This window comes from Nilaparvata lugens, chromosome 8 (genome assembly GCF_014356525.2).
Source record: "Nilaparvata lugens isolate BPH chromosome 8, ASM1435652v1, whole genome shotgun sequence".
Taxonomy (NCBI): Eukaryota; Metazoa; Arthropoda; class Insecta; order Hemiptera; family Delphacidae; genus Nilaparvata; species Nilaparvata lugens.
In genome coordinates, this window is record NC_052511.1 from 41,448,946 (window position 1) to 41,466,875 (window position 17,930).

Here is a 17,930-nt window from a genome sequence, read left to right on the forward strand (position 1 = left end):
ATATTATTTCTGAAAAAGGACTAAATTTATTTAACAAAGGACTCTTGAGAATGACATCAATGTCGAAACTAGTCGTGTTTCAATTTGAAAATATTACAAGGGTAGCTTACTAGCTATTTCCTACAATCGAACATTCAAGTTCGATAACCCTATTAGAATACTGCTTTATTAGATTACCTATTTCTGAAACTTTCTCCATATAGGAGGTTTTGGGGAATCTGACTAGGATATAGTAATGATAGGCTATATCGATCTATTCTTGAATTTATTCCATAGAATAATAAATTATCACTATATCTATATCAATCACTGTAGGATATTATATAAAAAGGCTAAGAAATTGTCAAAAACAATAAATTTTATTGATAGTTAGAAAGACCGGTTTCGGTTTCCGGTTTCTCAAACTCAAGTTCAGAGATTGACAATGGTGTAACAACTGAAACCGGTCTTTCTAACTATCAATAAAATCTGTGGTTTTTGACAATTTCGTAGTCTTTTCATTTGATATGAATAATTACCACAGTATCAACTTCTCAACTACGGTACACAAAAAGTGAAATTTAGGATATATATATCTGTTCTTGAATTTAATCCATTATTATCACTTACCAAGGAGTTAGGAAGTGTAGCTTCACTTCCCACTTCCCCTTCATTTATATATATTTTTTATAAGACTGTTTATTATCAAGCAAGAATAACTTCAAGATTGATTCAAAGACAGACTTTATTCATAATGTAAATATGTTTTTATTTATAAGATAGATTTAATCAATGCATATTATCAAAGGAAATTACTTCAATTTATCATTTTTTATTCTAGTATGTTGTCCAAGGAGAAGAACTTGTATCAAGAACAGGAGAGGAAGTCCAGCAGTTTCCTGTATTATTTGTACACTTTGACAATATTTGCCATATTCATACTTCTAATACCATGTGTGGTGTTGTTGTACTTAGGTAAGTGGACATCTATTGATTCAAAATAATATTTCATCTACCCTATCTATCAATTTATCCGCTATCCTTCTTATAAGACCTACATTTTTTATTCAAAATTACTAAGAGTATATAATATATTTCAGGTGGGTAGTCAAATTCCAGTTGTCAACCTTTTAGACTAGATTTCTTCCAGGACCTTCTATATAGGAGGTCCTAGTTCTTTTCAAAGTATACCTAGGTATTATTATTTTATTTCAAGTAAAATGATTCAGAAATAGAGTGCTAGTCGTTCCTAATCGTCTAATGTATTCCAATTGAATAATTGATAGTTCGTTTTTTAACTATTATGACAACATTACTTACAGTCTAATCGCGCGGCTCCACGTGAGTACTAGTTTTTATTAACTATTATTCAAAATATTAGACTGATGTGTCGACATTAGTTCAAAAACGAATTATTAACTCGCAGTTCGTCATGGGTAGAAAAATAGATGAGAAATAATAGTAATAATTGTAATTCATGATCGAATTCAAAATTAATTAATTCTCAGTCTCCTCTTAAAATTTGAAGATTATGACTAAAACCTCTGAATATACATGGAAACTCTCCAAAACTTCATCTCTCCGTTCACTTTGCATGATGAGAAATATAGAGTGGTTGAATGATAAGAATGATTGCTGGTAAATTGATGGTAATTGCATTAACATCAATTATGACGATAGTACCCTTTGTTGGAAAACCATATATGACTCATGGAGAAACTCTATAAATACCAATCATTAATATAATTATTACTACCTAATTTATTTACGCTTGGAACGTTACAACTCATCACCTCAACTCAATATTACCGTTACTTTATATGTAATGATATATAATAAAGTTAATAGGTACTAAAATTGTAATACTTTATGTATTTCCACCTTCATTCACACAACATTGATTCAAAGTACCGAAAATAAAAAAATGAAAGGAAGATTGAGATTAATTTTAATTACAACTAACAAGCATAATCAATAATCTTCAACACATGCTTATGAAGGCTATATTCGGGAATCTATACATAGAGGTTCTGTCCTTCTTCCATCACAAACATTTTTTTTATATTTGTTTACCGTAGTTGTTGAATTTATAAAATCGATGAATGTTCTTTCGAGAAGGGTTATGCTTCTGTAGATTTTGGACACAGTGTATTTTAAACCTTATTAAACTTATTTTATTTGATCTTATATAGTTTTAAATTGCAAATCCACATTGGAAATTTAAATATTTTTTCGCTTTCCACATAAAACATTGTAATATTGTTGCTTTCCACATTATTGAATATTATTTTAATACAATAATTAATTTTTGTTGTGATTACAGTTGTGGCTGCATGTCGAATTGTGTGGCTCCGCTTTTTGGAGCAACGCTTTCCTGAGCTCGAGTTTGTGAGAACAACCAGTGTTCGAACATGCGTGGATACCTTACGGAACCAGGGGATCATAACACTCCTACTGCAAGTAAAAGGGGCCTGTGATCTGAATCAGTTCAAAGCTCAACTGAAGGTAAAATTTTACACGAAACTATGACAAAATATCATTTTATTTCGTTTTCTACCAATATTTATTATTTATTATCTATAATTTTTGAAGAGGAAACTCTTACTTTTTAGCAGTGACTAAGTTTTGAATTGAATTGACAAAATCTTTATTCATAATCATGTGCAGGTACATCAGGAACAGTGTCAATATACTAAAAACAAACATAACATAAAAAAGTAGTAGAAAACAGTCTTAAACACCCTATAGAAATAGCAAAAATTAATAAACAACTAACAGTCATAAACGTATAGTGTGATCTGTCAACTCTTGTAGGGAGTACAGAGAAAAATATATTAAATACTCCTTAAGTTTTAGGCTATACTATTTTTTATGTTCTCGATTGCCTGTTATTCTAAAGGCAGCATTGTGAAGTATTTCCTTCCCGTGTAGTGCGTCCCAAAGTTTTTCATAATATTCTCTTTTACTGAGATGCGATTATGAAGCAATCTCCAGGTTTTCCTCTCTCAGATAAAAATTCATGAACTATTTATCACTTGGTATTTTTGAGAGCGATTTGTGAGATATAATCCGGAATTCAATTTTCAGAAAGACATCCTCAATAAAACCAAAGATGGCCAGTTGGTTTTTCCACACTTGAAAATGGCTTTGACTAGCAGGTATGGACGTTATGCTTGGCTACCAGACTCCAGGCAACAATTCGACATTGAAAACCATGTTGTCTCAGCAAATCCACTCTTCAGAGGGCGCTCAGTTACTGGCTCAAATATACAGGTAATAAAATTTATAGCTTTTTTGGAAAAAATGCATCTTGATCGTTTCTAATAGACCTTATAATGAGCCTATTGATTTTTTATATAACAGGTGTGACTTTAACTCAATTTCTTCAATCATGCAAGAAAAGTGGGAAAGTGAAAACTCATCTATCTTCTATATATAATAAAAATGTTATGTTGGTTTGTGTGTAATGCAAAAACTCCAAAAGTACTGGACCGATTGAGTTGAAATTTTAACATGATATAAAATCCGCATCAAGGATGGTTTTTATCTACTTTTTACAATTTTCAGGGGCGCTACGCTCGCCCGAAAATTTTTAACTTTTTTGTTTATGGATTTTTCCGATTTTTGACTTCACATTCGGGGTCAGCTCGCGAAAATAAGTCGATTAAAAAAAAAAAAAATTGACTGGGCTCGCAGGGTGGCCCGGGGGGAGGGGGTGAAACTTTGGCCATTTTTGGCCAGATTTGAGCTGAGCGCTGCTGCAATCAAAGTGCAAAATCTGACCGCTAGATAGCGCGCATGTTTCAAAACGCAGCTTCAACAGGTTCGTGAGATATAGAGTACCGGTAAACTACACTCTTGATTACCGTATGTTTTCCGGTACAATTATTGGATTTCAATTACTTTCGCAATTCAGAACAAAGAAAGCATACCGATGCTTTTTTTTCGATAATAAATTCGTGTTTCAGTGCAAATAATCGTGTTACTTGTGTTAATATTGTAGTAATTTCAATCAGTGAATGGATCGATACCGGTACCGTGCTACAATCAATTGGCGATTCAGTCGATAGTGTGAGTATAATCTTATCGATGTAAATCAATCTTGTAATGAATAATAATTATTGAGGCTATTATTCTTGCATTTGTGTATTCATAATTTCTCAATTGTCAATGTTTCATAATCCTCCAAACCTTAGTTCATAAGCTGATCGGCTTATCTTATAGTTTCAATATCTTATTTCTATTTCATATTCATGCTATTTTTCCTTCTATCATAAAACAACGAGAAATAAAAAAAAATTCTTATCTCTTTTCTACTAACATACCGGCATTTGACAACGGTGTTGTTGATAATACGATCTGGGCTGTGTTGCATGCTAAAATACAAAGTAGGCTAATATTTTAGTAGTCAGCTGGTTATTTGATCATATAAACAAAATGAAGGGATAGATTATAATATTATATTAGTCTATTAAATAATTGATATAAGTTGATTGTTGGAAAGGATTTATGTACAGTAGTTTCAATACGCAATGCGAGATGATCACTCAACGTGACCAGCGTTTAATGCTCAGCCGGTCAGTTTCATTCCCGTTGCATCAGAGGCTCAGCATCAAAGATCCTCGCGTCGGTACGGTACCACTTGGAAAGTTACCGAGTGAGAGCGCTTATCAAAAACTGTTTTTGTCTTTAAAACGCTCTATCTCCGGAACCACTGGTCGGAAAATTTTCGTTGACCACCCGTTTTGTAGGGAATTTAATGTCTTTACTTCTGATATAGTGAGATTTTTCATTAAATTGAGTATAAATGGTACTGGTTAATATATTTAAAGCAAAAACAAAAACTTGGATAATTGAAAATAGAATAAATTATAGTGAAGACCTTATTACAAACTAGATATTATGAATATTATTAATTCATTTTTTATCAATCCTTTTTAAGAGACTATTCTCAAATATTTTTTTCTTTTAGAATCTAATTATTTTCCATCAATAATTTTCTATTTTATATATAGGTATTCATTTACTCATTTTAATTTCTTTTTTCTAAAAATTTTGCTTTTTTTTATTTTATTTCTCACATAAACATTATTTTTCCTTTTAGTTTTGTAATTGCACAATAAACCAGATTTAACAGCTCACATAACACAGATGTTCATAATTTATTTAACAAGCATAATATTTGTGGTTTCCCAACACATATTTTATATATAGTGGGGGCCACAGAAAAAAAAAATAAACATTCAATCACAATGTGCCACTGCGAAGCGTGGCAGGGTACAGCTAGTTTCATTTATAATTATTAGAACTTCAAAACTCCCCATTCAGGAAACATTGATAGCAATATTATCATTTTTTTGAAAATGACTTCGTTTGAATATTATCATTTTTTTTGAAAATGACTTCGTTTGAATATTATCATTTTTTTGAAAATGACTTCGTTTGGATGGCTTTCTCTTATATAATATTATTGATATTATGTGTTGACTATTTCTCATTGATCGCTTTAACATCTCAACTGCGATATTTCAAATTTAATCCCGAATTCTCTGTTTCAATTAACCATAGTTATTGGTCGAGTTGTAATCACAATTTGAGATAGCTCCACGAGTAAAAATCGCAATGAGGGAAAGCAATCCTCAAGACACGTTTCAAGAATAAATACTATAGTGTTGGAGAAATTAATCAGAAGAAGTGATTTAAAAAAACATAAATGTCATGAAAGTTTTGAAGTTTAAGTTATCATGAATGAAATTCTCCATAATGGTTTTAAAAATTTTTTAAAAAGTTCCTGTGTAAAAATAAAGAGTATATGTATAGCCTACTATGAGATCCAACGTTATGCTTTGTAGTGTATGGTGATGAGTTTATAGCTCATATCTAATACTTTCTTTATCGAAGAATACTGAATGAAGACAACAGGCTACACCTGGAGTCTTCTCACAATTACAGCATAAAAAATCACTCCACAGTATTATGGTTTCTTCTAAAATTGGAAATGGAAATATCTTACAATAACAATAGAGATTGAATGTGAAAAAGGCTATTGAAATGTTTAGAAATAATAATAATTCTCATTTTATTGTCAGAACAAGAAAATATTTAGTAATTGTATTTTTGTAGCCTAGCGTATTATCCCTGAAAGAAAGAATCCAGTAAATTATCATGATGTGCTTGATTAATTGAAACCTTGAAAGAAGAAGAAATTTATGTTTTCAATAGGTACCACTATAATACAACATCAATATCCTGTAGGATAAAAAAATCTCTTCCCATATAATTAAATTCTTGAAACCTATTACCACCCTATTCTTCAAACCTCTCCAAATCTTCTCAACCCCCTTTCATTCCTCTTCTGTTGAACCTCTCTCCTACAAACCTCCACACACATTGCTATCACTTGGAGGAGGAGGTGGACGAGAATAAGAAGAAGGAAAATGTGGAGAATAGTATTACTTGTATAAGGCTATCTTTACTCTATGCTTCAACTCAACATCTCCCTTTCTTACTTTTTCACAATAACAGAAATCTAAAAAACTTGTTGATCATCAGGAGTACGTGAGCGACATAGTGTCGAAGTACCTGGCAGCCGAGCTGCCTCCGTGGCAGATCACAGTGATCCCTTGCGCGGCTGAGTTCTACGTGCTGATCCGACTGCACCACCTCTACCTGTCCGAGGACCAGCTGGGTCTGGGTGACCTGCTCATGCTCCGACCCAACGAGTCGTCCGACTGGTGTGAGTTGGGTCGGACGACAGCTGTCTCCGGGCCGGATACGGACAGCACTCAGCATTTGCTCACCGGCACCTTCCGCCCGCCTCAGGTATAACAAAACACTTGAAATATATGAATGCAGGGCTACTTATTTATAGAATAGAATTATAGTATCCTTTTTTGAAACTAGTTGTTATAATTTGTATTTTTGATCTATTATTTCATTAATTTCAAAAAAGGATACTATAATTCTATTTTATAAAAAGCACTCCTATTATGTGCAAACCTTAGATATTTCAGAAAAAGGTATCAACCTATTAGGTACTGCAACCTTTGTTAATACTCTTAGGCCCGCATGCAGAAAAATACTTGGTTTAAACGGAGAAATGTCAGCTGTTCATTTAAACCCCGTATGAAACTCATTATGATAAATGCAACCATATCTACACTACAAGTAAACGTAGTTTAGCGTTGAACGTAGTGTTAGCATATGGCCCTTAGGTATCAACAAAACTGATTTCTATTTTTAGTCTGTCATCCAACATCTGTTCATTGGCACCTTATTTTGGCCACCACAGGTATCAACAAAACTCAATTCAATATCTACAGAAAATAAAAATGTCTTCTATAATATAAAACACCAGAATTACGAATTGTCGAGTAACTTTTTTATATACTAGACACTGTGTTCCACGTTAATATTGGAAAAAAATACTTTTTGATGAGAAATAAGGAATGTATTTCACTCCTTCATCAGCCTGACACCTGGGGCACTTGCCTTTTGAGGGGTGAACTGTGTGAATGAAATATTCGAGAAGATTGAGTCTGATTCGAGAAATTGATTTGGTCGATGATTGAATTGAATTTGATCGACCAAATCAATTTCAAATCAAACGCAATCTTCACACACATTTTGGCCACACAGTCTAACCAATACCACAAAGTAGAAAGAATTTCTAATTTCTACTTTCTTCTCTGTGCCAATACCTACTATTACTATTAAGTAATAGTAGGTATTGGTCTAACCCTTAAAAAGCAAGCCGTCAGGCTGATGAAGCTCCTCCTTAGGAGTAAAATGTATTACTCATTTCTCATCGAAAAGTGAGTGTTTTTTAAATATTTACAGTGTCTAGAGTATAACATAGTTATTAGCAAGTGCTTCGTATTTTCAACACGTTTTCGTATTTACAACAGAAATCGTTGAATCTTTCAAAATGAAGGAAATAACTATATAATTAAATTCCATGAGAGGATATGCTCGGTAATTTGAATCAGATAAAATCAAATAAAATTATTTTTTCTAACTGGATAAGGTGTTTTCAATACTAATAAATTATTTCCCTCTATATAGAGAGGAATATGAGGATACAATATCGTACTTAACTTATAGAAATTTTCAATTTCAATGGACGAGGCACACTTATTACCTATAAGATTATAGATCCTTTTTACTTTGTGCTCCCTCTAAGCTTTTGTATATAAACTTATTAATATTATATTCTTCTATTTTTCAGGCTCTTCCTCAGTTATATGAGCATGTGTGTGAGTCATTTGCCAACTCGTGGAATGAGATAGTTTCTCTGTACGATCCTCAAGAAAATGTAGAAATCACCAAGAAGCAGCCAACGCTCAGGACATTCTTCATTTTGTTTGCCATCATTCTGGTTTCGGTCGCCAAAGAAATGGTGCGATCTAATAAAAGTGACATTTTCAAGGTAAGCTCCAAGCTTGGAAAGAAAGAAACATTTTTTCATCCATTTACATATATCTCGTCCATTCCAATCTCGTCAATTTCAATATCACCCCATCAATTTTCAATTTCTTCCATCTCAATCTCAATTTCTCTTTCTATTTCTCTATTCTGTCATTCTCTACTCTCTCTTCCTCTTCAATTTTTCAATCTCTCTTCAATATTCAATCTAAATTTTTCACCTCTCAATATTCAATCTGTTCAGGTGTTTATGGTGGAATCTAGAAAACGGAGCTTCACAATGAGGTTCTTCTGGAGGAGCCTGAAACGATCAGTGCAGCCGGATGTGATAATCGGAGGTGTGGTGCTGTGGACGTGGTGGTTTGTGGTGAAGGTCATCCTGCATGTGCCCATGACAGTGCTGTATGCCATTCGCGACACACCGCTCTATATCTACTGGATCATCACCCTGCTTAGGGTCGTACAGGAGCTGCTCTATCTCTGTCGTATTGTATATACAGGTGATTTAATCAGGTACTCTATCTCTGTTGTATCGTATATACAGGTATTTAATCAGGGGTTCTATCTCTGTTGTATCGTATACAGGTATTAATCACGGGCTCTATTTCTGTCATATCGTGTATACAGGTAATTTAATCAGGTACTCTATCTCTGTCGTATTGTGTATACAGGTAATTTAATCAGGTACTCTATCTCTGTTGTATCGTATATACAGGTATTTAATCAGGCCATCATTTTACAGATATAAATTCCAATATGAAAATACTAAAATTATGGTAATAAAAGTAGAAACTGAATGTTAGAGAAGAATTTCATATTTATAAAGCGGCAAATTAAACAGAGATAAAATAATAAACTTAATCCAATTAGACACCAATAACCCCATTTTTGATAGAATCATGCGAATTTAAATCCAAAATTTATAGTTTTAGTTCATAAAATCATATGAATACACTAACATAATTATGATCAAAATAGTAATTTTCCAGCATCATACTACATATCACTTGAAAATGGCATCAATGTCCGAAACATGTTGTGATTAAATAATTCAAAAAGGGTACAGAGATTTTTATTTTCATTTCTATTTTCATTACAAGATGCCCTATACAGAAAAGAAATAAATAAGATTTTATAGATGTATAAGATCACGTTAAAAGATTAGAACACCTACACATATAATAGAGTCAAAGTCAATAAGTTAGTGAATGATATGGTCATTAAGTGATTATGCCTATATGGTTTCAGCAGTCGTATATCATGACGCCACTATAACATATAGTGGAGCGGCGAAGGTAGCTTCAAGCTTGGGTGTGTTGAATGTACTGCATGTATTTAAATGAGTCGAAACATACAGCTCCACTTTCCACCACCATTTAATAACATGCATCGAATGCAACACTCTCAAACTTGACCACTGAATGATCTCCTTTTTTCTTCAATTTCAGGTCCTCGTGTGCTGCTGGAGGAAATCCTGTTCCCAGAGAGCGCCAGCAACAAACACAGCCTTCAGACAACATCGCTGTGTGGACGCAAAGTGGTCAGCTGGTCTGAACCAGTGCCTCTTCAACTCATCAAGGCCATACGTAGCAATGCGCCCACCAATGCTGCCAGTTGTGAGGTAGGTCAGCAAGTCAGCATTAAAGTAACCTAAATTACTGTGACAAAGAGTTCGTTAGTCTATTGTAGGGTATATCAATTTTTTTCTTGTTTCTTGTGTGTGTGAATGTATAAGGAGTCGTTGGGAGATTTCCTTCAACATAAATTCGGCTATTTAGGATGTATAGTCCTGGGGCTGTATTGATATTTAATTCAATAGAGTGTTGTTTACACGAGTCCATCTGACGAAGGTGAAGCATGCATCAGATAGCTTTCTTTTGCCACTTTAGTACCTGTATAGCATCAGATTCATTCCCCCATAGAAGATTCCCATAGAGTAAATGGGAATGGAGAAAGGCAAAATATGAGAAAAGCATCAGTTTATTGCTTACTGAGTCTTTTAACTTAAAAAGCAGAAACGTTGTACAGGCAAGTTTCTGGCATAGTATTTCAATATGTTTATGCCAGGTCAACTGTTGATCCAAATAGATTCCAAGCAGTTTAACACTTTTGTTTTCTTTGTTTTAAGATCAAATATAATTTCTTCTGTTCTTTCCTTGTTCAAATTTAGTGAATTAGCCTGGAACCAAAGGGACGCTTTCTCCAACATTTGGGAGTTTCTATTTTGAACAGTTTCAATAAGTAATTAGTAGGCCCTCTATAGGTAATAGGTATCAATTAGTATAATATGATAATTAAATTAATTATTATAATTATATTATATAATTGGATATCATAATATATATATATATATATATATATATATATATAATATATATATATATATATGGATAATTATAATAATAATTGACGATACTGGATTGTATCGTCAATGTTGATGAAGTTAGCATATCTATCTATCGATTTGTGACAATGATTGATCAACTTTAAGGTGATCCTGTCAGCGATGGCGGGTGCCCTGAGCGACTACTTCCCGCGAACGGGAGCGCCGCAGCCCGACTCTGTAGTGACGATAGCGCGCTTCATGCCGCAGGAGGGACTGCTGCGTCAATCCTCGTCGTTGGCCCACTCTGGCGGCGGCCTGCTGTGTCTGCCTGTGCCAATCAGGGTCGCCGCCGCTCAGCCGACACCCACCGACCGCCTAGCCGCAATGCACAAGGCTCTCTCGCAGGCTAGGTCCAGGCAGGTAGGTTGACAAATTTACATGCGACAGTCCTTGTCGTTAGTCCACTCTGGCAGCGGCCTCTACACTCTCTCGCATGCCAGGTCCAGGCTGGTAGGTTGACAAATTTGCATGAGACAGTCCTTGTCGTTGGCCCACTCTGACAGCGGCCTCCACACTCTCGCAGGTAGGTTGACAATATTTACATGCCACAATCTTTGTAGTTCTCTTGTATACTCTTTCAATAAACGAGAGAACAGAACGTCAGTCCAATTGGTTCAACCCTGATACTAATATTGGTCAACCTAAAAAACTGTCTATAATGGGATTCACCCTATAAAGTCAGTGAAAATAATAGGATGGCAGGTTGCCAATTTTATTTTTCCACCGCCTTCTCTACTAAGTAGGAGTAAAGTTGTATTTGGGGGTTGCCTAAATTACTCCTTCAATAAACGAGAGAGCAGAACCTCAGCACTGGTTCAACCCTGATACTAAATACTTGTCAACCTAAAAAAATGTCTTAAATGAGATTCACTCTATAAAGTCAGTAAAAATAATAGGATGTCAAGGTTGCCAATTTTCTTTTTCCACCGCCTTCTCTACTAAGGAAGTGTGCAGTTTTGTTAGGGTGGTTGCCTACACTACTCCTTCAATAAAATGAGAAATGAGATCGCTATCGATCGAGTCAACTCAATAAGGGCCAAGACACATGAGTTTATCAGACGAGTCGGCAGGGCAGGAAGCTCTCTGATTGGCTGATTGTCAGCTGATTCCGGATCGTCAACCGAGTTATCTGATGATAATTAGCTAATCGGAGAGCTTCTTGCCATGCCTATTAGTCTAAAGAACGCTTCATGTGGCTTGGCCCTGAAACTGCCTATAGCAGTAGCGTAGCCAAGATTTGAATTCAGGGTGGGAGGTTTACCAAGAATTTTTGGCCCCTTTAGATTCTTCACCTGGCGGAATTTGATTGGTGGCGGGAGGTGTTATCTTGTATTTTTGGCCTCTTTTCGGGGTGGGGAGTAGGTAACCTGGAAACCCCCTTTCTTTACTCCACCAGCCTATAGTGCGAGTCTCCCTATAAAGTCAGTGGAACTCTTTTTCCACCTACTTTCTTTAACCACAATTCTATTCTTTAAACCCGACGAGACATATTTATGTTGAACATTATAAACCCTATTATGTACTTTTATTCGTTAGTTTGTCTATTTGTTGTTATTTGTTTATTTTATTACTGAAATGGGCCTGAAAAAAGCATAAGCATATATTCTTTTACAGGCCTACTGGTAGTGGTCCTCTACCGATCATTGTACAACATTAGGTATATGATTTCTGCATGTATATTGTATATTTTGAGTTGAATATAATTATCACTTTCCAATACTTAAATTACGACATAGCAGTCAGATTTTTATTAATGATTAAAAGCTATTAGCTTACAACATAGGGAAAAGAATACTTCTTTATTATAGAAGTATATTTGTTTTTCTCTGCATCTACTCACATTTGTGAAGCGCTTCGGACGCTAAGTCCTTTTCAACACACAAGAGTGTAATATTACTATAAAACGAAAATCCAAATTAAATGCTTTAAATCACCCCGAAAACTTCTGCCATACAAAGAAGGTTAGAGTAGTAGAGAGGCTACTATACTACTAATATAGAGTAGTATAGTAGGCTATGGCCCGGTTGCACAGAAGCCGGTTAAATTTTAACCATGATTAATTTCACGAGAACCAATCTGAGAAGGCGTTTTAGAAAGACAGCTTCCCTGATTTGTTGTCGTGGAATAAATCACGATTAGAATTTAACCGGCTGTTGTGCAACCGGCACTAAGAGTAGTATAGAATACTACTCAAGAGTTTTATTTATTGTGATATAAGTATTGATCATTAACAATTAATTCGTAATGGAAAGTGTTATTAAAGAAGAATTGTCTGGGTTTTTAGGCAGCGCTCTACTTGGCGTCAGTGTACCGCCTGGACTACGGGCTGCTGCCAAAGGTGTTGCCGACAGTGGTGGCGCGAGTGTTGCTCAACATGCTGTCCCGGCGCTACTCGGTGACCTTGACCCAGGTCGACAACTCATCGGCTGCCGACTGCGATCAGCTGACCAGGCGTCGTCTGCTCTGGGGCCAGCAGGTCGAGAGCATCATGTACTGGCGACCGCCGCAGGCCAACATCAGTCAGTACATTTACATTTTTTTTAATAATTCAAATTTATTTGCCACAAATATTAATTCTTTTGTTGGTGTTTATATTTTTCCCACATTGTTAAAGAACGATCTGCAACGTAGCAGAGCTAGAAAAGGATAGCGCTGTCTGCTTTGTCGAATTATAGCAACATCAATGTTAATCAAATACTGCCATTATAATGAGATCCTCACTATAGAAGATAGAACCCAACTGTAGCAGATTAAACAGTTCCTACCATTCTGTAGTATGCAACTTGTAATACTTATGTGTATTGCGGGAAGTATTCAATCAAACAATAGGTGCATGTTTACATTCCGCCATTGCAAGGTTTATAGATACTGCATTAGTACGAGTACTGAGTTTGCGTGATTATAGCAAACGTAATTCTTCTTCTTCGTTGTAGGCTTAATGATATTGTATCACAATGTATAAAAAAATGACCCATCCTTTGCTCCACGTCCTCAACCACGGTCGAGCCGCCATCTTCAATTCGGGAACAAATCTAAAGCAACCAAATTGAAATTCAAATATAAAAAAATATAATTGTAGAGATTTAAAGAAGAAACTATAATGAGATTCACGTCATGATATTGGTGGAAATGAAAGAATGCCATAGTAGCCAATCATATTATGTCTCCACCGCCTTCTATAGTAGTGGATATAGCTGTGATTCAAGTCATCCTGTAAATCTGATCTGATGATATTTATTTGCTGATTCAATAATGATCGATAATTATATCTTGATTATATTTCGTCAAAAAAATAATATAGTTTCATGATCCAATAATACATTTTTCATAATTGAAAACTCTGGTAGTTTATTTATTCATTTACTAGCTTACCCGGCGAACTTCGTACCGCCAAAAAAGCAATGTATCTCATGTCACACTTGACTTTATTTGGTGAATCATGAAATTTATCTGAAAATCAATATATCTCAATACGGACTTCCTATATGTGCTTAGTCATGCAGCATTTATTATTCCGAAAACATATTCTTCTCAATAAATTGGTAGTAATATCTATCAGCAAAGTGTTGAATTTAGAAAATAGATAGGTTAAATCATTGTTTCAAAGATGAATTTGATGTTTTCATTGTTGTTGAATGTCAATAGATGGTCCAGGAAGTATGCGATGTACGATGAATTACACAGAATTCCATATTCTTTCCATCTTCCATTTTAGAATGAATATAAGCGAAGCTAAATTCGAAAAAAATTGATTTAGTATGTCATTCTTCAGTAATTAATGAATGCAATATGAACAACCCTAATTCATGAGATGAATAATTGTTTCCAATATTTTCCAGTTTCTCAATGATAGGGGAGTGGTAATTATTTGTATAGGTCTTCGACCAATTATCTACAGCTGGTACCAATCAACTACACTAACTCCAACTCCAAACTACCGTTTTAATACCAGTACACAATTTATTACAGGGTGACGTGTTTATTATACAGCTGGTAACTTTAGATGCTAAATCATAGGTAGCCGCTCGGCCAAAAATTTCGAAAACATAGGTCTGTAAAATTAATTAATAAATAATTATTATTAGCCCCCTATTTAAAGTTCTGGTCAAAAAACATCCTCAATATTCACACAAAATATTCCCAAAGTTTCATGCCGTTCTTTCAAGTAGTTTTCGAGTCTAAAGGGAACAAACAAACAAACATACAGACATTCATTTTTATATACAGAGAGTTTCAGAGGTAGTGTCGAACATTTTAGGGTATTGTTCCTGGATGATAGGAGGATGAATAGGTCGTATTTCAAGTGTCCAAAATTCATTGGTTATTCTTATAGCTGCCATTTTGTTTTTTCACTTAGGGATTTTTATCTCAAGAACGAACTGATGTATTAATCTGAAATTTGGCATGAATATTTATGCTATAAAGACTTAACTTTAAAAAATAAAATAAAAACTTTCCTATGTGAATTTTCAAAATGGCGGCCATTTTAAATTTTTGATTGCAAATTTCACGAGAACCGTTCACTTTACAGAGAATTTACAGGAGACAAAAAAGTTAGAAAATTTTATCAAGATTTCAAGGATACCTAGTTAATTAAGATTGGTTGAAGGATAACAGAGAAATTTATTATTTTCGTATTGCATGCATGACATCTTTTCACAATATTATTGAACATCAATATTACATTTTCAATTCCAATTGTATTTAAGATGAAGCTTTGAAACTCGGTATGGCTCCATATGGCCATCCAGCTGATTTTACAATGTTTTTCAGATGATCTTTTTTGTTCAAGATCATGCATGCTGTACGAAAATAATTGATTTCTCTGTTATTCTCAGACCAATCTTAATAAATAAGGAATCCTTGAAATCTTGATAAAATTTGCTAACTTTTTTGTCTCTTGTAAATTTTCTGTAAACGGTTTTTGTGAAATTTGCAATCAAAAATTAAAAATGGCCGCCATTTTGAATATGTATATCGAAAATTTTTCATTTTATTTTTTAAAGTTGAGTCTTTAAAGCATAAATATTCATGCCAAATTTCATATCAATACAACATTTCGTTCTTGAGATAAAAATTTCTAAGTGAAAAAAAACAAAATGGCAGCTATAAGGATAACCGCTGAGTTTTGGATACTTCAAATACGTCATTTGTAGTCTCCTATCATCCAAGAACAATAAAATGTTCGACACTACTTCTGAAACATTCTGTTTATATATTTCTTCATAGCCCACAAACAATACTCAACTGTGCGGTGTTGTAAAACGATAGAGCTATCAGCTTTGTCTGATGACAAACAAGGATAGCAAACCAATGTTGATCAGGTACCGACTTTACAACGTGAATCTCACTATAGGCGAGCGAAGCGAGCCTACAAACATATAAGGATCAATAAAAACCTTGACTATTACAGTTACCAGGGTGCGCAGCCCCTGGAAAAAATTTCAATAAATACTTTTTAAAAACACAGTTCAATCAAACTCCAGGGAGAAAAGCCTACTGGCTTTAGTATACCATCTCCACTTTGGCATTATTTTATGGGGCAAGGCGACTATAGTGAGGTTCACGTTATAATGGCAGTGGAGAAAGATAGGAGAACAACGTTGCCGATCCTCACAGTCTTGTCAATGCCTTCTTGACGTTAGCTGATACAGGTTTATTAATTTAATATTAATTGTTCATTCTCGTTTAAAATAATCAATTATATTTTATCATTTTTAATTAATTATTACATAATGAATTTTTATAATTAAGATGAAATATTTTGTTAATTATCTATTCTATATTGTTAAAAGGGCAACAGAGCAAAGCGAGAGAGAGATAGCGTTATCAGCTTTGTTGAATGATAGACAAGGATAGCAATACCATTGCTAATCAAACACTGCCATTATAACGTGGACCTCACTATTATATAGGTTTGAAGCTCTTTTCAGGGCTCAAAAGAAGGTTTTGAGACGAATCTTTGGCCTGCAGATAAGTAGACCCATATTTAGGGAACATTGCCTTCTCACAGCGCCAGCTATTTATGTATTAGAGCTGGCTCTTTTTGTGTTAAGAAACAGGGACCGTTTTATGTAGGGTCAAGTCACACATATAGTGCGGTCCACGTTATAATGACAGTATTTGATCAACTTTGGTTTTGCTATCCTTCGACAAAGCCGGTGGTTCTATCCTTTTCTAGGTCCACAACAATGCCAATTATGTTTTTGACAGTGTAGAAATATAATTAATTAATGCATAGGAGAATCGGCATCGCTATTCTTCTATCTTCATCTACTGCCATTATAAGGTGGACCTCACTATAGATAAAACAAACGATTCGGGGGGATCAGCTATGCAGAGCATGGACTAACTCTATCGGAGAAAGGCCCTTACTACATGGGCATGAAAGTTTTCAATGCCCTACCACAGATTATCAAAGAGAGTGCTACTCCGGATATATTTAAGAATAAATTATTATTTGTTTATGTCGTCTTCATTAAAACATCATTGTCTTCATTGATACATCAAATTCTATCTCTGCTTGGATTTACTATATTATTTGATGCCTCCAGTGATTTTATCAGATTTCCATATACTTTCTTGTTCAGAGCTCTGGTTCTTTCTATATTAGAGCATAGCTCCTTCATCTGGTCACCTTATCATTAATGCCACATTAGCATGATTGAGAGTAGGCAGAGGCGGTTTGTTAAGCTGCGTTTACACCAAAGTTAATAAAATGTTTATTTCTCTGTCCTTATAGATTCTATTTAATTGAACATAACTTATCATACACATGATGAACATAATATGTTTGTGAAGATTTATGTAATTCCATATATTTTTTATATAAAAATTGACCCTATGAAATCAGAATTATTATTCATTTCTCTTCTAACAGTATACACTCCAATTAAAAAAAATAATAATGCATGTAAAATGGGAATAGCAATATATTATACAAGCATCCTCAAGATGTGTTCACACCAAAGTTATTAAAAAAACGTTTATTTTTCCGTCCTTATAGATTCTATTAGATTGAATGGAACTTGACAAACACATAATATGATTGAATATTCAATCTAATAAAATCTTTAAGGACGGAAAAATAAACATTTTGTTAATAACTTTGGTGTGAACGCTTCTTAAGGATGCTTGGATA

General features: G+C 34.3%; 1 protein-coding gene across 2 annotated transcripts in view; it reads left to right on the forward strand.

The window, feature by feature from the left end:
- LOC111054198 overlaps positions 1-17,930 on the forward strand; it is a 47,629-nt gene that overhangs the window by 1,083 nt on the left and 28,616 nt on the right. For both annotated transcript variants that reach the window (XM_022341177.2, XM_039434785.1), the window contains exons 2-10: positions 821-954; positions 2,303-2,484; positions 3,067-3,252; positions 6,532-6,801; positions 8,207-8,407; positions 8,648-8,903; positions 9,852-10,024; positions 10,895-11,149; positions 13,074-13,308. In XM_022341177.2, the coding sequence (XP_022196869.2) occupies positions 822-954; positions 2,303-2,484; positions 3,067-3,252; positions 6,532-6,801; positions 8,207-8,407; positions 8,648-8,903; positions 9,852-10,024; positions 10,895-11,149; positions 13,074-13,308 (1,891 nt within the window). In that variant the 5' untranslated portion in view covers position 821. The remainder of the gene's footprint in view (positions 1-820; positions 955-2,302; positions 2,485-3,066; positions 3,253-6,531; positions 6,802-8,206; positions 8,408-8,647; positions 8,904-9,851; positions 10,025-10,894; positions 11,150-13,073; positions 13,309-17,930) is intronic.